This window comes from Telmatherina bonti (genome assembly GCF_933228915.1).
Source record: "Telmatherina bonti genome assembly, chromosome: 12".
Taxonomy (NCBI): Eukaryota; Metazoa; Chordata; class Actinopteri; order Atheriniformes; family Telmatherinidae; genus Telmatherina; species Telmatherina bonti.
In genome coordinates this window covers 32,981,760-33,005,947 of record NC_136610.1, presented here as the reverse complement: position 1 = coordinate 33,005,947, position 24,188 = coordinate 32,981,760, and the positions used below count along the sequence as shown (strand labels likewise).

General features: G+C 39.3%; 1 protein-coding gene across 2 annotated transcripts in view; it reads right to left on the bottom strand.

The window, feature by feature from the left end:
* The window catches only part of tenm2a (teneurin transmembrane protein 2a), a gene marked incomplete at both ends in the record, with an annotated part of 161,505 nt that extends 139,388 nt beyond the window's left edge, over positions 1-22,117 (bottom strand). Inside the window, 2 exons of one of the 2 annotated variants that reach the window (XM_079250599.1) lie at positions 1,299-1,340; positions 21,892-22,117. In XM_079250599.1, the coding sequence (XP_079106725.1) occupies positions 1,299-1,340; positions 21,892-22,117 (268 nt within the window). The remainder of the gene's footprint in view (positions 1-1,298; positions 1,341-21,891) is intronic. The other variant, XM_079250600.1, reaches the window with a different exon arrangement.
* Between the last annotated feature and the right edge of the window lie 2,071 nt (positions 22,118-24,188).

Genomic DNA, 24,188 nt, shown 5'->3' with positions numbered 1-24,188 from the left:
GAAACTGTGACACCGCCACAAACAAGCACTCGCACAAGCAAATGCACACGCCTGTCTACAAAACAAACCCACTACTGCACAGTGCAACACACTCATTTCGAAACTATGAAGGCGGGGGATGAAAATTGGGCTTTTTTTTGTGGCAGGCGGGGGGAGAGATGACACAGCATGAATCGGGCATAAAATACAAGTTAGCTGTTGGAAGAAATATGTACTGGCCTGCAGGCCTGTTAGGGCTGTCTTAGAAAACCTGCTTCCATCGCTTTAGTGATCCACATTGGCATTCATGAGCTGTTGATGTAAGATCAAAGAGCTGTTCACTCGATGCCTCTTAGACTGTAGTGAAGCTGTGTTGCTGCCTTCTGGGTTTGATCATCTCTCCACCTAGTTGCCATCATGCAGGGAACCTCGGGCTAACTGAACATACTGCAGTGTGCTGCAGTACTAGTCCCGATGCCCAACACTTTCCTCCTCAAGACAAACCAACTCGTCACGTCCAAAATAAATATATAAAATTATCCAAATTAAAGCACATCAAAGGAGATCAATAAACAGCACTGCAGCCCAATTAAATCCAAGCTGAGGAAAAAGCAATTAAGGAAAAAGGCATGCTCAACCAATTTATTCTCTATACTAATTAAAAGAGTATTGTGGATGCAATCGCTCACCATCAGCTGTTGGAGTAAAGGGATCAGGGGAAAAACAGTTGTGATTCACTTCATTAGCAGTTTGTGAGGGAGCGTAAAGGAAGAGGCAAATGAAGAGAGGTTGGCATTGTGGCTGACACACTGTCTGATTCAATGCACTGGGGTTCACACAGCTGTGTGACTGGGTTAACTGTGACTCATCAGGCGTACAGATGCAATCAGAGAAAAAAAGGGAATCAAACAGATAGAAATCATCTGCTGCATCTTCACAGCTCCTCTTGGCTGATTCCCTGGGACTGAAAGTTGGACCAAAAGTGATGAAGAAGAGACTGAAAGGAAACTTAGTAAGGGAAGTGGTGAAAGGCTCTACATGTCTACGTAGACAAACAGATGGGTCTAGACTACGCCACAGGGCGACTCAGCTAATACGCTGCAGCTCGCCAAGCTTTCAAAGAGTTACAGCGCAAAGACACCAAATCATTGCAAGAAATCAGAGAACATTACCATTCCAGGTCTTCCTCACTTTGCCGTCTTTTCCTCCCACTTTTATAAGGGGGAAAAAGAAGAACTGTCTTTACTGAATGTGACACTAGGGACACTACTGTACTGCTGCATGAGCACAGGATCTAACTACTATCATGGAACTCATACCTGAGATGAGGTATCGAAGGACGGGAGAGAACTCCAGGAGGCCTGAGAGAGTAAAGCACAGTGGTTCTTTAAAATCAGTCATGCAATGAAACTGAACCAAACTACTCCACACACAGTTAGGATGAGTCTTTATGAAAACCATCCCATTGAACTACACAAACACAGCTAGTCTAAGCAAATGCTGTGTGGACACAAAGTGTGTGCATGGTTGCATGTGTGTGTGTGTGTGTGTGTGTGTGTGTGTTTTTGACACAGGTATCTTAAATTACATCCCACTGGACACTGCTCTGTACCATTAACATCCCATAACTAGTGATTACACATGTAAAATCCAATTTCTCCTTATCACCATCAGCTGTAGACACAGTCCGATGTCCCGTGTACTCAAAGAAAGATGGATTGGTGCGAGGGGATGAAGCAGACATGAAAATCTATCTTCGTTACTCCACAAATAGAAAACCAATTGCATGTTTGTTACATGATATTATGATAGATGTGGAGGCATAATGTGGTGCTGCATTTTAATCAGATCAATTCAGTCTGTACAATATCACTACTGTCATACTTTGGCTCATGATATGTGTTTTAAGCCTTGTGTGGCTTCAACTGCTGCCTTGTGCAATGCATAGATGTGCCAGTTTGTGGTGTTTTGCTTGCGGTGTATCTCAGCGTGGTCTGACAATGATCCCACAAACATCTTCTGATGCCTGTGAATATTTTATTTTTCTTCTAGCAAACCCATAACTGTCCATGGAGGGTGAGGTTAGGTGACTGTTGAGAGTCCATAGTTATCATAAGCAGTTATTACAGAGCTTGTACGTTTGGATGGAAAATCCTACCATAACACACACTTCTCTTCACAAAAATGCAAACCAGTGAGTTTGGTAAATCCAAACCTAGATGTCTATTCCATCCAACATGCAACTTCGAGGCTACATTGTAGAAATACCCTTCTTTGCTTTACATAAACTCTTCAATGCCCCTATAAATATCACAGATTAATTATTAACTGCCTTGTTTTTCCAAACACCCACTGTGAAATGGTATTAAGTTATAGGACACCACAAGTCTCCTCTTGTTTTTCCTCCTAGGTTGATATGCAGAGACCAATAACGATCTTCTGAAACCACCACTAGACAAGCCTCTTTTTTCATTCTTTATTTAGCAAATTTGCCATCTACGATCAAATTGCTTTTCTCTCAGTGTACAAAGATTGATGCATTGATCTTCTGTTTGTGTGGTCACTTTCTATCATCCAGATTGTGCTCTGGACACAAATGATCCAGTTTGGGCAAAGAGATTTGGAGCACCATGCAATGCCCCCTTGTAGACGATCCGTTAGGCAATTATTCTACGTCAAAGAGACAACTTTCCCACCACCAGGTTCTCAATGAAACTTTAGTCAGTTCTATAGTTGAGCATGAGCTGAATGGCTACATGATGATTTACTTAAACACACCAAGATAATTTGATCAAGACTTTCAGTAGAAGACTTACAAACCTAACAAGAACCAACGTAGTCCGTGCAAGAACTTTCTCAGCATTTTATCTATATTTTACATTCACAGAACGTTTTGTCCTGTTGCAGATTATTTCTGAATCCACTGTACATCGTTCTTATGGTTATTTCTTTGGTTATATTTGCAATGTAAAACTATGAATTATAGCGAGCAATCAGCTAAAAGCATAATTGCAAGTGAAGCGAGACAAAACATTTCTAACATGTGCTAATATGTGACTATGCTTCCAAAAAAGAGGAGAACCACAGAAGAGAAAGTTACTGAGTTAGGAACTGACAATCAGTGCACATGGAAATGAGAACACTCGATGTACAAGAATGGTAATTAAGATAATCAGTCTTATTGAGATGGGAAAAGGTTTAATAAAAGAAGCAGAAATAAAGACAGAAAGAGAGAGAGAAACTTGCACAGTACTGACTACATCAGTACAAAGTAGGTTAGCAGTTTTTTGTGTGCAGACATCTCATAATGCTGGGCTGCAGGGCTCAAATAACATGATCCAAAATGTTTATTTGAATATTCACTAGAGCAAAAAGAGGAGCAGAATGTAGCATGTGCCCTGGTTACAAATTGGTTGGATCAAGGTTTATTTGAAAAACAAACTGAGGCTTGAGAAACATTTTAGTCTAGGTTAAAGCAGGGGCATATTGCCATGGTTACAAAAATAAAAACACTTGGCTGGTTTAAAAATGTGTTGTAGTAAAGAAAGCCCATGTTGCTTTGGAAAAGGTTCCTTATTTCCTTACTGTTGGAAATGAGATTTATTTATTTATTTATGCTTTGTTGGAATCTGATAGCCGATTCCTTACTGACCCTTCCTACTTCTGCTGAGTTTTGCCGTTCTAACTAGAGGAGTAGCCATTCTAATCTGGCAGTACAGTCCAGTGGGGTAGCAGATACAGGACGCAAAGGGGAACAATGCCACATTTTGTTCTTCATCATCATAATGAAGAAAGACAAAATAATGAGAAGTACACTCTGTTTTTGTCATACTGCAAGCCGCGATGCACTGTTTGCCATCTGATAAGCCTTTGCACTCATGGATCTATTTCTCCTATAGGACTTCCTGGATCATATTTCATTGTCTCAACAGTACCCAGAGCCCTTACCCTTTGCAACAAAGTAGTGCCCACACAAAGATTCCAGTAGGAATACCCTTTTTTTTTTTTTTCTTTCTTATAGACAATTCCTAGCTAAGATTTTACAAAAAGGAAAAGAAGAAAGGAAGGAAAAACCTCCATGTAGCACCCACACTAACAACTGGTAAAATTCTTTAAATCCTAAATGCTTCAGTGATTCCTTTTTTTCTATCTCTACTTGCTCATGAAATACTTTTCTATGAAAGAAAATGAGACCATTCCTTGCAATAATTCCTTGCAGCTGTAACATTCAAAGTGACACAAGGCTATTTTCATGTAATTATACTGGGGTTAATTTGAATACATACAGTAGGAGGACAGGAGGATGAGAGTTAGCGGAACTCATCAACTATCTTTCCATTTACTTTGTTGAATGTGCAAGCTTGAAATTGATTTTATTTGGTATCTTCCATTCATAAATTTTGGGGATGGAGGCATAAGCTGGAGCCTATGTCCGCTGCCTCGGGGTGAATGCAGGGTGCACCAAAGATTGGTCACTGCTTCATTATTTGGCAGATCCAGAAGCAAACAAGCGCGCACACTCATGCCTAAGGATAATTTAGCATCATCTATTAACCTAACAAGCATTTTTTTGGACTGTTTGAGGAATTACCTTCGGAGAAACATGCATTGAATAACTCCACACAAAAAGCTCAAGCCAAGGTTATATTTAGATACATTCTTGCAATAAGGCAACACGGAGAACCACAATACCACCGTGCAGTCAGCATCAAGGTCAAGGGAAAGTATTCCGGAAAACAAAACAGACCGGTGCCATATCTATTTACCTTCGCATTTTTTTTGTTGTGTTGAAGCACGACGTACTAAAAAGAACATATTTGCTTGCTTCTTTGCTCAGCAGTAACCTTAGTTTCCTGCACCTGAGGCACATCATCATTTAGTGTTCAAGTACCGCATACTGTGCAAGAGAAAAGTAAGTGACACGGGAGAAATAGAAGCATCCTGTTAGAACTTACAAAAAAAACCAGAGTGTAAGTGGGAATGGCAATGGCAGAAATCCATTAAACTAAATGTACTCCCCTTGATAAAAACTCATTATGCATGTGTGTAGGAGCAAGTGTGAGAAATGTGTCGTATGTGTATGTGTCGGACTGTATGTAAGTAGACAGCTCTGAGGGATAGAGGGGCCTATCATTAAAAAATCATTTGTGCTTGTTAGCAGTTTGACAGGAAAAGTATAGGCAGCAGGACTCTGCATTATGCTGGTTGACTTTCCCTCGCCCCACTGAGTAATTCTGTAGAGAAAGTAAGCAGACAGAACTGGTGGATTTCATTGCCTGCAATTATGTTGCTTTTTCCAGATTGAGCAGTTTACAGTCCAGGCCACCCTTGGACATGTCATTTTGAGGGTTCAGGGGAGTGCTAGCCTAGAACAAGTTCTGATTTGCCATAAAGCGCGCAACTAGTGAACTGATTTGCACCTTGGTGGAACATGCATCAAAATCAGAAGGTAAATGCCACTGTGCACAGTAGGTTCTCTAGCAATCCCCTAAAATAGCTGAAATTACCGTTAATAACAATAAAAGCCTTATTTTCTTTGTCACAGCAAAGAAAATGCTAGAATTTGTGGTTAATGGCTGCCAAAAATGTGGCATTTCTTATATTCCATTTTCATTTGCATTCAATTCAAAATTCATGTGCACTGCACTTTAGTATTCCTAAAGAAAATTAACTTCTCATTTGTTTTTTCTTTTTTGTGAATTTTAAAGAACTAAAATATACATATTCCTTTCTTTCAATAGGACATTTAAGTGAAGAAATTGTTTCAACAGATAAAAAAAAAAAAAAAAAAGGACAAGAGAGTCAGAAACGCAGTGGAAATGACAAAAAAAGGAAAGTTAATGGTTGGGACCCAATTACAATGTACCTGGGATCAAATCCCAAGTGACTTCTGTCCCTTTGTCTTCCATAATCTGTCTGCCCTCTGTCATGATGTGCACTTAACAAAGTGCAGTGACTGCATGTTTAGAAAAAGAAAAGCAAAACCAGGTTGAAGAAAGATGGAACATTATTTCTATATGTTTACTGATGACTTAAAGCCCTATTGACACACCTTCATAGGCCTACAAAATCATGTTAAATGTAACACTGTGATTATAGTCTGAGTAAAGAGGCGAGATAATCTATGCTGAGTTTAAAGAAATTGAACTCTTAAAACAGGAACCAAGTAAACCAAACTAGTTCCCATAGTAACCAGACAAGTAGTGCTGCGTGTTTAATAAAACACACAGATAAACCAATGTTAGTATGTTTTAACCAGATAGTAGGGCTAAGAAGTTCAATCCAAAATATATATATATGCTGAGTGATTTAAAGCGCATTTATGGTATCCTTTTTGTTTAGAATCTTAGTATGTTTGCTTGGAAAGTCTGCTTCGTTTGAGGAAATGTGAATGCGGCAAACAAAAACTCAGTCCACCTACACACGCAGGACTCGGTCCATTTCAAGCGGACCAAATACAGGAAGCGGACTTCAAAGTCGCAAAAAAAGTTACTTCCTGCATCTGGTGTAATGTTGCATTGTGGATAAATACATAGTATGTGTTCTCTGCCTCATTTGGTGTTCATACTACGGTCATTGTTGCAGTGTATTTCTGCAGTAGACTTGCATCAGACAAAATGAAAAATCCAATTGGCTCGTTTGACCAAAGTGCAACACAAACGCGATCGCGGGTCTGCATGGATAGACCCCCTACAATTGAGCTGGGTCTCCGATCGGACCGACTGTAGTGGATTATCCTGATGTGAACAGTGAACAGTTTTTGTCACTGATGAATCACATTTAGAAATAAGGCTCCTCCTCCTGTTAAAACATAACAGCAGTAAATTTTTGTACAACATTTGAATTACATAAGTTTATTGTATATTAAACCTCTGTCAAGGTAGTCGCTGGTCATCTATTGTGCCTGTAATTAAAAAATCCCCTCATCGTATCGCATTTCTTAGTCGTCCTCTTTCCACTCCATGTCACATTATTTACTATGAATGTAAGTAGGAAAAGAACAGGTAAACATTTGAACAGACATGCAGATACAACCCAGAAAAAGGCATGAAGTGGAAAAAAAATCTTAAAAAGACCTGGTTGTTGAATTCATTTGTCAAAGCAATGAAAAATGTTCCAGTGTTTAGTTTGCACAGTTTGCTGTGCTACACTGTGCACGAGGATGATAAAAATGTACTTCATCTTGAGTTGATGATGGGGGGGGAAGTGAATCAGGGAGTGAGGCAAGCGGACGACAAAAATGGGGATTACAAGATGTAGAGGCGAAAACTGATGAAATCCTTCGTCATGATAAAACACTTTTTGTAGAGAGAGATAGAGAGAGGCAAAATGATGAAGATGGAGTATACAAACTAATCAGGACTGAATACACTGAAAAAATAAGTCAGTATATGTTGGATTTAATGATATGTGGGAGACAGAAAGTGAAGGGAAGCATGCTGGCAACCAAAGAAAGAATGTTACATGAGGATCAAGGGTAGAAGTTGTCTGTCTAAAACATAATAATGGACTTCGCTGGATTACTGAACATCAATTACTCTTTTCACAGTTACACACACTTGCAAACAAAATGCAGTGCAGTAGTGGAGAATACTGATACAGAGCTTCACAAATCAAGGTTACTATGGTGATGAGCTGAAGAAGTGCATAAAGTAAATGTTACATGGTAAATGTACATGCACACATCAGAGGAAAGATGCTAATAAAGATTACCTCTGTACTCATGCTGAGAATAAATCATCTGAACACTTCTCTATCTTTTAATCTTATCATTGAACAAGATTATGTCTCATTTACCGAAAAAAAAAAAGACAACTTTGCACTCATCAGCAAGAAAAAAAGATATATTTGACATTTTTAATTCAATTTCAAGGAATTATGTGTTGTGTTTAAGTACTGCTGTGCATCTTCATTTCAATCAGGATATTAGCGCTGCAAAAACAAATAATTTTGTTACAAGATGTATTAATTGACCTTTAGCCATGCATGGATTTACACTAAGTTAAATGTGCCTTATTTACATCATATTTGAAAAACTTTTTATAAGGTTCTGTCATCCAGATACCACACAGCTGTTGTGTTTGTTTGGGCAGCTACATGTAAAAGAGTGGTGTTAGTAGAATGAAGTAAATTGTCCATGTTTGAGAGAGTAAATGGGCTCCACTTGCAGTAAATGTAGGGGTGCAAGATGTGGAGTTAATAATTAAATGGTCTGTTTACTCACTTGTCTTCTCTCCTCTCTAAGGTGTTTGGGAAAATGTTTGCCTGGGGGTTTGAACACCAATTAAAGGTTCTGGAAGAAACTATGAGAAAGGCTTATGGGGGTGGTTTAAGGAATAAAATGTATTTAAAAAGATGGATGGAGCCTCTGTGACATCACCGGAAGATTTCTGGTGGGCTCAACATCATGCATGTCTTCACTCTAAGAAAATATCAATATGGGCAGCGAGGTGGAGCTGAGAGGAGGGCTGTGAGTGTGAGGGTAGATGACTGACACCGATCAAACTCTGAGATGCCCGCAGCTAAGAACTGTAGCTAATGGAGGCAAACACAGAGGTAGGCAGGCTAAAGCTAAGACAAGCTGTTAGCCAAATCTTCAGTTGTGCTACACTTTGCCTTCTTGCCCCTGGGATTGGATACTTATCAATAGAAAGGACACACCCCTATTTAGGTAGAATTACAAGAATGAATACCATCTAAAGAAATGAGTTATATGGGCTCAATTTGGCTATGCCTATAAATGGCTATATGCATTATCCTGCCTGGGGAATACGATTGGCAGGAAGGGGTAGTACATGTAGTGCCCTGCAAAATACCCACAAAAATACCATTACCAACAGTATTACTGGAGAATATTTCAAGGTAACAAAATTATTAATGTTGTTCTATAGACTGTACATAAAAGATGGAAATAGCCTCCATGACGTCAGCCTTAGGTCTCTGAAGAACTGAATTGAAGCTCATTGGATGGTTCCTACCATCGGCATTTTGGAGCGTCACGCTGTCATCTCTCCTGGAAAATACAAAAATTAGCAAAGAGGTAGAGCTGGAAGGGGGGCTGTGAGCGTGGGGGTGGATGATTGGCATCCAGCAAACTTAGACCTGCCTGTAGATAAGAGCTATCCGAGCTACCCGGGAGCAAACAAGGGCTAACCAGCTAACACAGGTAAGCGGGCTCAAGCTAAATCACACTGTTGTTAACTCGCTAAAATCCAGCTGTTCTACGTTCCTCTCTCTTGTAGCGGAATATCGACTACCTGTCATTCAAAAGGACACACCCCTAAATATGTCAAATTTCAAGATGAAATTACTTCTAAATGGAGGAGTTAGAAAAATGTTTTACTTTACCCACAGTTGTCATGAAGGTAAACCTGACCTATTAAACCTAACATGTTTTTTGTACCAGGCTGTAGACATGTTTAGTTCTGCTGTGAAGTTAGTCTTTTTTAAAATAGGAGTCAATGGGAATTTGCTCTGTTTTGGAGCCCCTAGAGGGTGATGAGGGAACTGCAATGTTTGGCCCTTCAGCATAGGCTTCACTTTTAACCACCGGCGGTGGCCACTTGTGTTGTTCACTGCACTTGTATTTGTGTTTACGTTTAAATATCTAAATTACTTATCGCTCAGCAGACACCAACAAGGAATTTTTTATAGCTCACATTAACACCACCATTATTGGAATGCTGATGACCTTACATATATGTACAAATAGAAGTGTCATGGTCAAACACTTCCCACACCTCCCGTTTGACTTCCATTCTTTGGATTCCCACCTGAGCCACGGGGGACCTTGCACCTCCTAATGAAGAAGCCAAAATAGCTGTGACAAATGTCATCCAATCCTAAGGTTGTTCTACTTCTACCCAGAGGACAGCGGTCTGGGCTGGACAGGAGAAGACATGACAGGACATGACACTACACCATGAACTCGGGAGGAGGTCTTGTCACTGTAAGAAAAAAAGCAGCTCCAGGCAGTGAAACACCTTTCATCCATGAACAGCTAGCCAGAGATGAACTGACCGACTGGGAGACATGCCTCACCACTGGTTGTAACAGCAGAGTACAGAGTACTCCAATTACATCTACTGACAAATCAATATTGAGGTGAATATTTTATTTTCTGGAGAAACATCCTTCTTCCACTTATTTACTCCTGGAAAATAATATAAATAATATATATATTATATATATATATATATATATGTATTGTATATATATATATATATATGTATTTACACACACAGTGCACATTACATACAAATGCAAAGTGTATATTATAAGAGGGGTTTTTCAAAACATTTTAAGGTGCTGCTCACTGCTGATAATTGTAATACTAAATATTCTTAGTAGTATGAATTGCAAAAAAAGATTTTAGAGCTTTATTGATAAATTTATTTCTAATAATCAACCGGATTAGCTTTTGTCTTCTAAACAGCTATGGATGTAGACCTCAGCAAAGCATGGAATTATTTAGAAAAAAAAAATCATCATAAACCAAAATGATATATCAGTTTTTGTTTTTTTTTTTACACTTTTTGTAGCTAAAGAAAATGTGCCATGGCAACTGCTTTTGTTGGTGATGAAGAAGTAAAGTCCACACAGTGGAAAATCCTTAGGATTCTCATATTGTGATGTTTCGGGCACCAGCCCTCCTTCAGACATGCCTGTCTGAAATGTCACGTCCCTAAATCACATGAGCTGGTCTGTGACAATACTTCTCCATCTTTAAATATCCTTTTTGGTCCAGCATTAAAGTCAAAGCTGTTTTGGAAAAAACTCTTATTTATTCTGCCTTTATGTTGACTACCGTATTTTCACGACCATAAGGCGCACCGTACTAAAAGGCGCAGTCTCAGTTATGTGCGTCCTTTCTGTATTTAACACATACATAAGGCGCACCTGACCATAGGGCGCGGGTTTTATATACCGGTACAATCCACGCCCACACTTCCCCCTTTAACATTCTCAATGCACACAAGCATACAAGTATGCCTTTTTAAAAATAGAGCAGGAGCAAAACCGAGTTTGGTTATGCTTTATTTAAGTATTGATTACAAAGTACTAACATTTTTTAATCATCAATCATCGGCGCGGGCATGGTGAAACACACGGATAAAACAAGCACACAAGTGTGCGTATTTAAAAATAGACCGGGACCAAAAGTGAGTTTGGTACTCACATTTTTTTTACCGGTAATCGTCATCAGTCAAACCCATCAAAGTTCTCATCCTCTGTTTCTGAATTGAACAGCTGAGCTAAATCTCCAGCAAACATGCGAGGTTCACTTTCTTCACTGTCAGAGTCACTTTCCGTGCCGTGCGGCTCCTCTGAAATGATGCCGGCTTTTGCGAAAGCGCGGACAACAGTGCCAGCAGACACGTTAGCCCAAGCTTCTTTCCTCCAACTCGAGCCACCTTGTCTTATGTCCACGGAAACTCAGCTGCGTCTTCTTTACCTGTCGGAGCTCGTTTTCTATTTTCCTCCACTTGCGAACCATCGATTCATTAATCTTAAATTCTCTCTCGGCTGCTCGATTTCCACGTTGCTTGGCGTAGTTGATGGCCTTCAGTTTAAACTGTGCTTCATAAGCGTGTCTTTTTGCCATTTTCAGGGTTGTTAGAAAAAGGTGTTCTGCATGACGCACATACCTGTTCTTTTATATGCGATCAACGCCCACGCTTCACCCTTTAACGTTCTCATGGTGTTCTCTACTACGTCCGATTACAACAACAACACGCACACAAAGGGCGCACTGCACTATAGGGCGCGCCGCACATTTTGAAGAAAATCTAAGACTTTTATGTGCGCCTTATGGTCGTGAAAATACGGTAAATATTGATGTTAATGTTACTGTGAGAGCAGCACAAATCTTTCATACAACCCTTAGTTATGTTGCATTAGGTGAACAGACACTTTTGTCATCACAATGAAGATTTTGCACAAAAATATGATAAGAGTCTTCCTCTCCTTTACATACCTAAATGTTTCCCTCTGAAGGAGAATTCTTTGTGAGGATTTATCTGAAGACTGAACTTTGTTTCGTACGTATAATTGTTCACTAAAAGAATGAGCAAAGCAACACAATTGGCTAAATAAACTGTAAATGAAATACAAAATGAAGATGCTGATGAAAGTGACAGGTGGTGCAAGTAAGCATGCACGTATTTAAATCGTGTAGCCGGCGAACCTGTTTAATTACAGCCTAGACTGCAAGTGACTCCACTAAGAGAGAGAGGGAGGAGAAAAAAAAGCCCCAAAACACTTGATAACAGTGACATTTACAATCTGCCTCATTTATCAAAAGCTGCCAAAGCAGAGTCAAAAAGGGTCATTACATAGTAAACATAGATTAACTCAACTCTCACAAAACCCCCCACAAAATAGTCTGATAAATGATTTTTATTCCAAGAAAATTGCAGATGTCTGGATGCATCTCCCTAGACTCTGTCAATTAATTGTATTGTTTGCTAATATTAGTGTGTGTGCGTGTGTGTGGCTGTGAATTGAAACCAGCGTCGGTGCTAAATAGCTGCCACCATCAACATACATTTTCCTGGCCTCTTCCTATTACTTCCCTCATTTGTTACTCAGTGTTTGCATCTGTGCATGGATGCACGCGTGCCAGAGTCAGTGGCTCTAGCTTACACATTTATTCGTAAAGCCCAGACTGGATTGGACAAACTAAGCAGAAGCTTGTTTTTTTCTTGGTTCGAGTGGAAAATGTTAAAGAGTTAACTCCAAGTGCTCATCAGCATCCAACAGACATCTACTTAGTGCTAAAACAACTAATAATTACCCTCATGCTCTGACACACACAGCTTATGAAAACAAGTTGTAATTCAGGGGAAAAAAGTGAAATAGTCTGTAAAGTCGTCTCCTTTGACAAGATCAGTGTTTTGCCGGTGTGTTTTTAAGCACACATGCAGAACACCTACAAGCTGCTGGAGCAGATGGCTGTAGTTTCCCCGCATGTTTAAAAATCTTTCGCATGTGTTTCGAACCCTGTTCTGAAAAGAAAAGGACACTGAGTAAAAAGTGAATAAATATGAACATTTTCAAATGGGGACATTTAAATGAGACTTTTGTACTTTCTGCACCTTATTATTAAATAATTTTTTATTTTTTGTGGTTGTTCGTTTTAATTTGAAAACAAAATCTATTAAAATAAATTCTATTATGTTCTAGTGTGACTGCTGTGAGTCCAGTTGGATGCAGGTGTTGCCATGAGGTGCTGAAGAGAGTAAATTTGTTATTCCCTTCCCTCCATGCAATAGTTCTTTTTGTTAAAATTTAAGGTATAGTTAATCCCGGAAATTGTCTCGGGAAGAATTTATTCAGTGCTGAAGTGTTGCAAAGAACTGGACAAAGTTCTACAACTCAATGGAAAAGTTAAACTAAGGGCAATAAATAAATGAATGAAGCCTTATAGACTGAGTCTCTCAGAAGTAAAGATGAACAAAGGTTTTGCCAAAGATCGAGCATCTAGTCTGCTTAGTTCCCAGATTTATACAGACTGTTGTCAAAACCTTTGAGAATTGTTTCTACTATCACATTGAGAATTGGTTAATTTTTAAAAAAATGAAATTTTAGTATTTATTATGTTGACTATGTGGTAAACAGTCAAAACATTGCATTTATAAATTCAGCAAATGGTTAAATTCTGCTTTTAATTAGCATTTTACCCAGAATCCTATGATTCTGTGGATTTTTTTTTTTTGTGATTTGTGTTCTACAAACCTACATGAACACTCAATCTCCTAAAATAACATGTGTAGAGATGGAATGAGTGGGAGTGCATTGAAGATTGGAGGATTGTGTCGAGTCTGCCCCGGGATATTCTCCAGCAACTCCACTTTGCAATTGCCACAGCTACGGGAGGCTTTTGAGTGTCAGCAGCTGACAGAGGCACAGAACGCCAGGGTGAAGACAGAGATAAAGAGGCATCGGAGGGAGGGATTGTATTTAATCTTACTGCCGTTTATTTTTAATAGCATGCAGCTGCTTCGTTCTCTTTCTTTGATCATCAGCAGTCCAGGTTGACTGTAAGAGGAGTACAAGAGCACGAGTATAAAAACACAAACAGATCATTAATTCTCTAAAGAAATGTACTTTCGATGTATAGTATGCCTATGCACTGCAATCCTTGTCACTGGCAGCTACTGTTTTACAGACATTCTGCCACTGACACATGATGCTACTGACCACTGCAAGCAGTGCAGAACACAAGAGGTGGGTCTGCAGTAGGTACACTGCGATCTTTTTGCTTACCCACTAAGTAAGACCTTTGAATGACAAAAATCAGTACCAAGTTCCCACTGCTGAGCAAAACCTGTATGTGTAGGAGGGTGGAGGTCCTAAACGATTGCTGCTATGAGCACCAGAAGCAACTCACATTACAAATCAAACTTTGGGTCTCTAAAGTGGAGGAATAGACAAAGGAAACATCTGTCAGTTTTACTCATCAAAGTCTGTTTACAGGCCACTGGCACTTTTACTGCATTTGTAAAAAGTATAAAAAAGAAGAAAAATTATTTCAAACCCAGAAAAGAGACATTAACTTGTTTGTGACTCCAACGGGAACGGCCTGAAATTTTAACATCATCTGGCACTGGAAAAAACAGGAAAAAAAAAAAAACAGGAAAACAAATCTGGGGTGTTTTGGAGCTTGTAAAAAGTGAAAACACCAGAACCATGTAGTTTTTTTTTTTTTTTTAATCTGTGCTAGAAGCTCAACCTCAAACACAGAAGACTGTGTTTGAGTTGCAAAACACGATAATGCTCAGTGATTTGCAATATTCCTCTGAGGTCATCTGTAATTTAAAAGCATCTCTCTTGTAAAGGAAGGATTTTAAATGGCCAATAACTTCAGACTTACATCACACAATAGAGTTAATACAATTTTCCATTCAGGGTCCTCTCATCTTTCATGGATGATTCAGAAAACAGTGTCACACAGAAGGTTAGGTTTAGTCCATTTATCTTGCTCTACAGGACACAAACGAGGATGGTGTTGCTGCCTTTTTTGAAGGTACTTGGAAGTCTCTGTAAAGCGTGGAAAGGATGAAATAGGCAGAGAAAAACCCTCTTCCTTGCCTTTCAGTCTACAGTAAAGGCAGTATACAAGTGACAGAGTTTTGGAGAGTTTTTGGACAAAGCAATGCTTGGCTACTTTAGTTATTTCTTACATCAAAGGAAATGGGGATAGAAAGGGAATGCAAAATGAAAGAAACATGGCACAGAATACATCAAGGTTTGAATGATCTTTTCTTCTATGGGTGCATTGGTGCACATTTTACAGAATCTCCAAAGATGAAAGTTTAAAACTATAGTGCTCAGACAGCAGAAGAAGCCTGTGTGAAATCTAAAATGAGGACACACCCTGTGCACTTGCTCTCAAATCCATAGAGAGCACCTAAACATGGCAAATGTGTGCTGTGACCACAAACGCAACAATGGAGGAACAGCGAGGGTGAGAGAAATCAGGGGAAAAAGATGCTGTGAAGGGAAAGTAGGCATGAAAGGTGTGACAGAAGAGCAACAAAGGATATAAGAGAAAGTGAGAAAAAAGTGTGACAGAAACAGAGTGAGAGAGAGAATTGTGAGAGGACAGTAGATGATGCTAAGCTTTGTCCAAGCAGGAAGGTAGGCAAGTGGGTGGTGGATTCTCAGTGTGGCTTCCAGCCTTGGGGCCAAACAACTGAGGGGAATGTAAAGGGGCTCATTTAGATCCCTCTGAAGGAAAAGGCCAAAGCTTCCAGAGACTGCAGCAGTTGTGATAATTCCCGATATCTTGGTTGGACCTGGAGGGATGACACCCCAGGGATGTGCTAAATAGGAGTTGCAGAAGGGACTGGGATGGAGACGAAGAGATGTGGTGCAAGGTAAGAGATCAGATGTACAGACAGCTAGAAAAGATTACTAAAACACACAAGCTGTGGAAGGCTTCTGTACATTGAAGGTGACATATTTGAGCATAAACTGTTATTACACTTATAATTTATGGGATTAGTTGCCAACTAAAAGTCACTGAAAACATATGTATGGAATAGGACTAGTTTCAGTTTGATGGTATGTGATGGTGACAAAACTGTGCTCACGTTTTTGGGAGATCGACACTTGTGCATTATTGGCATACCGGTGGTTTCAAATATTTTGCTTTGTGGTGTTAGACAGCGAACACTTGTAATGAGCTTTCCAGGCTGCTGCCTGTTATGTTGGAGGAAGAATGTGTCATTTGGCTGTGCTTATCCAAGCAGACTAGGTAATAAGAGTGTAATGGGGAAACAGTGGAGTTGAGAAACAATGAAAGTGGGGGGTCTGTTGGAAAACAAACTAAGCTTGTTTTACTGGAATCTCCCACGTTCACATGCACAGCCGGAATTATCTACACAAGCTACAATAAGGATTTAAGTGTTAGAAAACAGTAAAATTAAACATCATAACTTTAAATGATTATTTCATAATCAGCTCTGCTTAGTGGTTCCATGATGGTGGAATATGGGATGTATTCACACATTCACACCAGCCTGCTTGATTTAAATCTTTGCTCCTCGGTCGGAAAGTCAGTTTTGTTCGGTGACGAGTGAATGCACAAATACACTTTCATTCAGATCAAAGAAACCACCTACAAAAGCAGATCTTGCTCCACTTAAGGTGAACAAAATGCAGGAATTGTACTACATGACAAAAGTCTTTACCTTTGGTACAGACAGCCACACAGGTAGGATGAAAGGTGCCTTTGGGCAGGATAAATGGCACACAGGCAGATGTGGAGGAACCCGATGAAAGCATAACAGAACTTTCGCCATCCTTAATGAGAGTTCTTTGGTTTTTGGCTCTTTGGTTGACCATAATTCTATAGAATCATGGTCAACCAAAGAGCATTAGGAAGCTGATGAAGCTCTATGCTTTGCTCTGATGAGGTGGAAACAAAAGTCCAGTTTTAGTTTTTTTTTATTTTTTGCATTTTGTGCAACTCTGCCTCTGGCAAGGAGGGGAGTATGCGAACTGAAAGGTCTGGTTTGTGGGAGTACACACAGCATGAGAGAAATAATGCTACAGCCCCCAAATAAATTCAGCCCCCACTTGGACAAATTTCATTGTGCTGGTACGCTGGTCCAATGACAATAAATTTTCTGACTCTGATTTTGTACAGATTCGAGCAAACGGTCCCGGTGTGAATGCATCCTTGACATCTGGTGCAAATGCACCTGGCCATTCATTCATCTTCTTTTAACTGTTACAGGGCAAATAGGGCATGGGTGAGGGTGGTTGTGGGTGGGTGAAAGGGGATGTGTATGTGTGTTAGTGTTTTATCTATTTTGATGTAAATTGTTTTATAATGTAAAGCACTTTGTATTGTTTTTAAGCACGAAAAGTGCTATACAAATAAAGTTTGATTTGATTTGATTTGATGTTGTTGAATTGATTCCTTACCTGTTTGATTACTAGACTGTGGAGTAATGGAAAAATTAAAAACTACTGCAAACATTATTATTCAACAACATGATTCATAACCAGATGTTTATTGTATCTATTAGTATTTTCATATCTTCAATCAGTTAAGAGACAGAAAATAGAGTTCTTGTTTGGGTAGAATAGGGAGGGAGTGGGACATGGGGGAAATTTGGAGATACAAAATATCTAATAAATTGCCCTGTTATATACTTTGTTAAGGGAACGCTTGTTCTTTTTTAATATGCATACATTGTTGTTATTATGCAAAGCACTTGTGTTGCCATGTGGCGTTAGAAGTGCTTTATGAATAAAATTTGATTTTATGTGGAGAAATAAACATTTCACATATTTTTTTTAACAAAACCCATACCAGTGTGAAAAAGCATAATTGTCCTTATTTTTAAATGTCACTTGCTCTTTGGTTATGTAATGAGCTACAATAAACCAATTAAACCAAAAGCTTGTCATTAAAGGCAAACTTCTACCAAAGCCACAGAATAAAAGAGCAAAAATCCAGCATGAATCTGTGTCCAACGGTTATTAAAGAAATACTCCATATTCTGGTTTAACTGATGTGATACATGCTGGTCCTGACCTTTTTAGGGAGCTTCCATTATCAGCGGTCATCATCCCTAAAGATGTACATTGCTGCCAGTACAAGAGACTTGCTGATCTGAAATAACTTTTTCAAAGCCATAATTATCTTGCCAAGTAGAATTCGCTTGGGACTGCAAAAGTCATGTGCAAAATTATTTGTCTTACAACATCAGCATCATTAAGAAAAACTCAACTTTTAAGGTTACCATGGAGATCAGAGTGTTCAAATAAACTTAACTATCTTGACAAATAACCATCTTGGATAGTACGTGGATATAATCCTTTGCTATTGTTTATCAGGGGAAGGCAATGTATTGTTTTCCTTGTTGATTGGTCAGATGTTTCTCCAACTGTTGACAGCAGCTGTCATTTATTTCACTGAGCTTATTTCATTAAACCTGATGTGAAGGTGGTGATTAGAGGAGTGCAGCAGAGCAATTAAATAAATGTTTCGGTTTTTTTTTTATGTGTAATCTGTAATTACAATGTTTAGCATCTGTTATTCAAAAGCAAAGTTAGAAATTACTTGATTATAGCCCTGAGATAACATAAATAAAAGGAAAGTTTATTCTACAAACACTTTCCCTATGATACTAAAAACACACTTCAAATAAATCTTTTGAAGATTTATCTTTTCTACATATGTACCTCAGGACACACTGAATTTCCAGTAAAACTTTCATATATTTCTGAGTTCATTTAAAAAGCAGGGAAATCTCTAGAGTGGGAAACCATTTTCAACTACAACCAAAGTTTGTTATTTATGTTTTATGATTACTTTATGATCACAATAACTAGCAACATAAAATGTATTACATAATGGTCAACCAGTTTTAGATTGTTTATGTGGTTGAGGGTTCAAATTGAGTTACTTGATTTACTGTATGTGTGCATAAACAGTACACACAACTTAAACATGCACGCACACACAGGTGACACGGTTACTTGTTCAGTCACAGCAACAGTTTGTGTTATTGTATGTGAATTTCTATGTGAACATACTCAGTGATGGATGATTCTGATGACAGGTGAAAATCCATATGCATTAGCACACCAGAGAACTGCAAACAGGCCTGCACTTCAGGAAGCCCTTACCGTAAAATAACAGTCTGAGAATGGCACTGGTTGGCCATGAAACTTATCAAACATAAGCAAAAAAAAAAACCAACAATTGCACACCCACCCACAAGAAAAACAATATTAAAAATGAATTAAAGTCTTTGAAATGTTACAATGATACCCCACAAACCATTAAAAACTGACAATGAAAGTCAGTTCAAACAGCAAAAATCAAACCATCTGTCAGATCCTCAATAAAACAAAAAAGAAATTATATGAAACAATCCTTATGTATGTTCAATTATAGCTGTCGGTAAGGAAAAGTAAGTTTCTATCTACATTCTGATCTCTAGGTTACACGCTATTATAAACTGAAGACGAAGTCTCAGATTCTACTTGTTTCACATTCTCGCTACAAAAATATCTTTTTGAATGATTATGAAAGTTTAACTGCTTGTTCTCTCACAGCATCTTTCTCACTTAACTCCTTGTCTTTCTCCATTCTAGCACTCCTCCTCCTCCCATAGTGTCACAGTCCATATGGTGCTGCAACACTGTTGGTCTCCTGTGGCCACACTTCCCACGATGCATCTGTGACTCTGGGCTTTCGATGGAGCTGATAGGCTGAGAGAACTGTGGTATCGACCAGCTTTCGCCTGGTGTGAGGTCATCTCAGTGCAGCGTTGGAGTGTGTCCGAGCAGCACACACCACTGACTTCTAGTCTATCATGGATTCTGCCAATCAATCCTCAATTTTCTGCCCTTACCTTTGCCTCTGTAGAAGTATATTTTTTTGTTGTATTCCTTTCTCCCTTGAGAGTGTACCGTTAAATATTTTCTTCTTTGAACTACTGTCAGATTGATCCATTTCTGTAATTTCTTCAAACCATACACAGCGGAACATGAAACCTTGGCAACAAGTTTACCTTTTTCAAGCCACAATGACGATATTATTTTTAGAAAATACCATCAAGGATTCTTTGCTGTGTACTTTCATTTATTCTTCAGTTGGATTTCAGTGTTTTTGTACTTTATACATTGTTGTTTCGCTCTGAGCTGCCTTCCTCTGTCTGCATCCATGCAGAGAAAACAGAGCTTAGCAGAGATCAATCCCATTGAGTCTGACTCCTTTCACTAGCCAAGGATCAATACACTCTGTTTCATGTCCCTTTACAAACTATGCACATGCACATACATACACACAAAGAACTGAAAGACATGGCTATGAGAGCTGACCCATCCCTTTAGAAATGACCTATCGGCCTATTGGCTAACTTGCTCACCGGAGGATACAGAAGTTCATTATGACAGCCTGGTTAATGCTAAAGGTCTCCTTTGGCACCCCTTGGCACAGAAGCTTTTACAGCATCTGATTACATTACGCGCTAAACAAATACGCTCTTAGAAAAACACACACAGTCTTAAAAGAGAATAGAGCTAGAAACCTTTTAAAACAATCATGTAACAATGTGAGTGTTCAGTGTGTGGCAGAAGATGTGCAAGAAATGGTTGAAGAAAAAAAAAAAAAACCCAAGAAACTACAACCACACTTAAAAGACATCACCACACCTGGTTCAACCACATGTGCTGGAATAAAGAATTGCTTCCACAGCAGAGTTGCACCAACTGCACAGATATTTGTTAAGGTTTTGAAGGAACTAATTTAATCCAGCAGTTTCTGGGTTAGCTGCAGCCAGGAATCTTCATTATGCACATAAGCTAAATATTTAAGATTATATTAACTCTATAAACACCTCCTCTTTAGCTTCATTCAGTTATACGTTTTATGTAAAAGAACAATGGCTGAGCGGATAATAAATGGTTGTTTGAGTTATAGGAACTAAGGCTAGCATGCGTTACTGTTTCGCTTAAATCTGGTAACAACTGTAGGTAAACCTGTAAGCTCTTGAGGTTTGTTAGAAGGCCTTTTGTTGTTGTTTGCATCCCAGCTGTTTTTCCACTTATGGTGAGAATATAGTTGAATTTATTTGTGTGGGTTACATTTGAAAATTAGTTTTTAGTTTGCAGCCTTTGTTATGAATTCTCACAAATTATTGCCAAACATGAGCAGGATAAAAGATAGAGGAGAATGGTAAGAAAAAATCTAAACAAATGTGACTGAATGTCTTCTTTCTTTTTACATCTTGTCAGTCTATCTTTCTATCCTGTCCAGAGTCTATCCCAGCAGTTACTATAAAAAAGTAGAGTCCATTCTCTACAGGTTGCCAGGTCATGCCATGGCCATTTTATTCAGTCTGAGTTTACTATCCCACTGCTTACCACCAGTTAACAGGCTTAGAATACACCAAATAATTAGTTAACAATTAAATCCCTGCTGCAACACACCTGACCGGATCGATGGGTATTAAGAGACTTGTGCAGAGTTTGGTGTCTGATGTGAGACAGGTGTGTTGCAACAGGGAAACGACTAACACTTGCAGGACTGAGTATCAAGGACCAGCGCTGCCCACCTACACATCAATGTGTTAACAAATTAAAGTTCTAATTTCACTGATTTACATCTACATTATCAGTTTAATTTTGAAAGACTTGATAAAATCCTGAATTTTATTTGATAAATGTAGGCTATATATTTTTTTTTTTACAATTATCTGGCAACCCAATGACATTATCTCATGACTCTCATGGGGGTTCTGACCCCCAGTTTGATAACCACTGCCTTGAAATAACTAATGTTAACTTTTAATGTAATATCTTCAGTCCAGCACAGCGTTGACCAAACTCTGAATGTAACTTAGATGATCTATGTCATAGTGATGCTTTGCTCTACAAACCCACCTTGTCTGGAGTACTCATCAGCTTCATGGTGCACCAGGTCAGTCACACAACCACCATAGTGAAGCCGCTGCTCATGGTCGAAAGCTTTAAGTGTCTCACTGGAGCTGTACGACTTCTGGGTAGGAACACGACACTCATCTGCATCAAGGGAAGAGGTGTTGTACTGGGAATCTTTGGAGCAACGACCCCTTGTCAGAGAGCGCTGCCTTCGGTCTGTCAGATCCATGCTGAGGTTGGAAAAGGGGGTGGGAATGCAGGATGATTAAAAGTGGATGGTGAGGGAAAGGAAGAGAAGGCAGTAGGGGGGAGATGAAGGGGGGGAAACTAAAGGGCCTCCGTAATGTCAGTCTCCGCTTCAGTCACCTGGAAAACAGAGATAGGAAGAGAAGGAGATGGAGAGAGTGGACAAGACAGTGAAAGGTTGGTATAAAATAATGGATGCACTGCTGTGACTCACTCTTTCCTTGCATTCCCGGTAGAATATACAAGGAAGGTTAGGTAAGAGGGAACGCTGCGAATGGACATTTGAGCAACCAGGCAAGTATACAACGCATCGGAGTATTGACGCAGGATAAGTTAGGCTATTGTGGGGAGAAACAGAGCTGCCAGCTTTGTGGTCCACAGAGATAGTTAGCCATCGACCGCGCTGATGAAAAATGTTCAGCCAGCATTCAAATCCACTGCATAAAAACAGAGAGTGACTTAAACATGGGTCAGTCAACCTGAACTAATGTCAGTGATGCTTTGATACAACAAATGTGGGCAGAACTCAGACAAGACAAAGAAGGATTTATGATAAAACAAACAAATAATCTAGATTAGAACAAGGTTAAGGGCAACAAAGACAGTAAAGAGTCTGGCGGCAGCAGGAAGGATGGAAAGAGGAGAAATGACTTGAGGGCATTGAAAGTCTCTCCCTCATTATAAGAGTGAGAATGAATCTCGCTCCCTCAGAGGCTGTAAGGGATAATCAAACACACCCAAATGCATACACACACATACACAGAAACAAGGAAAACTCCCACGGATGCTCGCACTGCATTCAATACAGGCGCATGAAAGAAAATGGTATCACCTGACGTGCCTTGTAGAACAACTTGTATCACGACTAGACATGTCTATGATGACATTACCTCCTCCATGCCGATGCCTGATTCTGTATGTTCCTGTCGCAACACCAGCACATTTTAATCTCTTTAGCTTTACACTTGTGGATGCAGATTATAAATGATTATGATGCTAATAGAGCATGATACTAGTGGAACAGCCCTGAGCTATGCATTGTGCTGGGAACTAAAGATCAAAGTAAAACAATACAAGAACCAGCAGTCATTGACAGGAATACTTCCAGCAGTTGCCTGGATCTGATATTTACGGCAATAAATAGGTCATCCGTGGTTTTATTTCTCGAGGCTATAGAAAGTGTGGTCCACCCACGACATTACAGCGCAGCATTGTTCTTACATCACAACGGCTTTCAGTCTGAACAGCATTTTTAATATCAGTCGGAAAGGGCATTTCTGGGGAAAAGCATGATGTGATTTAGACTATGTGTTGTCTAATTGAGTGCTGCTTCAGAAGTAGAATGACAGCAATGAAAAAAAAAAAAAAGAGAGAAAAGGCCAGAAAAGAATGAGCCAATCTATTCAGTGAGGTCTCATTTTAAAATGCTTGGAAGGTTGTATTGAAAAGTGCCCTGCAATGTCCATTGATTAACAGTAGGTATTAAGTCTCATAAAGAGCTCATTATGCTCAGGCATCCATCACACAAGCTATTAGGAGTTCAACCTTAATGTGTTTGTTCCTTGAATGGAGGACGGGGAAATAGAGTGGGATGCTGGCTCAGGGAATGTGAGGACATTTTGACTCGTACTACGCAAACAATGGACGAGCACAACTGGCTTTGTGTAGCACGGCTGGTGTTCTGGTCTATCATGTGTATGGCTGCGGATGCTCGATTGTGTTGATTGTGTCGGGGGAATAGTTTAATATGATGGAAAATTATAATTACTTAGTTTATTCACTGCTAATAACATTTTTTGGTGGGCTGAAAGTCAGTTTGGATTATTGCAAACTTCCAACTTGTCACATACTGACACTTGTGAGGCCACTTTTTGAAAGTCTGGAACTTACGGAATACAATAAAAGCATCATCTTTTGGAAATGCAGGGTTTCCCATAACTGGTTAGATTCAACTTGATTCATTAAAGGGGTGCTATTATGGTATTTCGAGTTTTCTGAGCTTTCTACAGTGCTACAGTGTTGAATCCTCAGCAGACATGTGAACGGCACCGTTT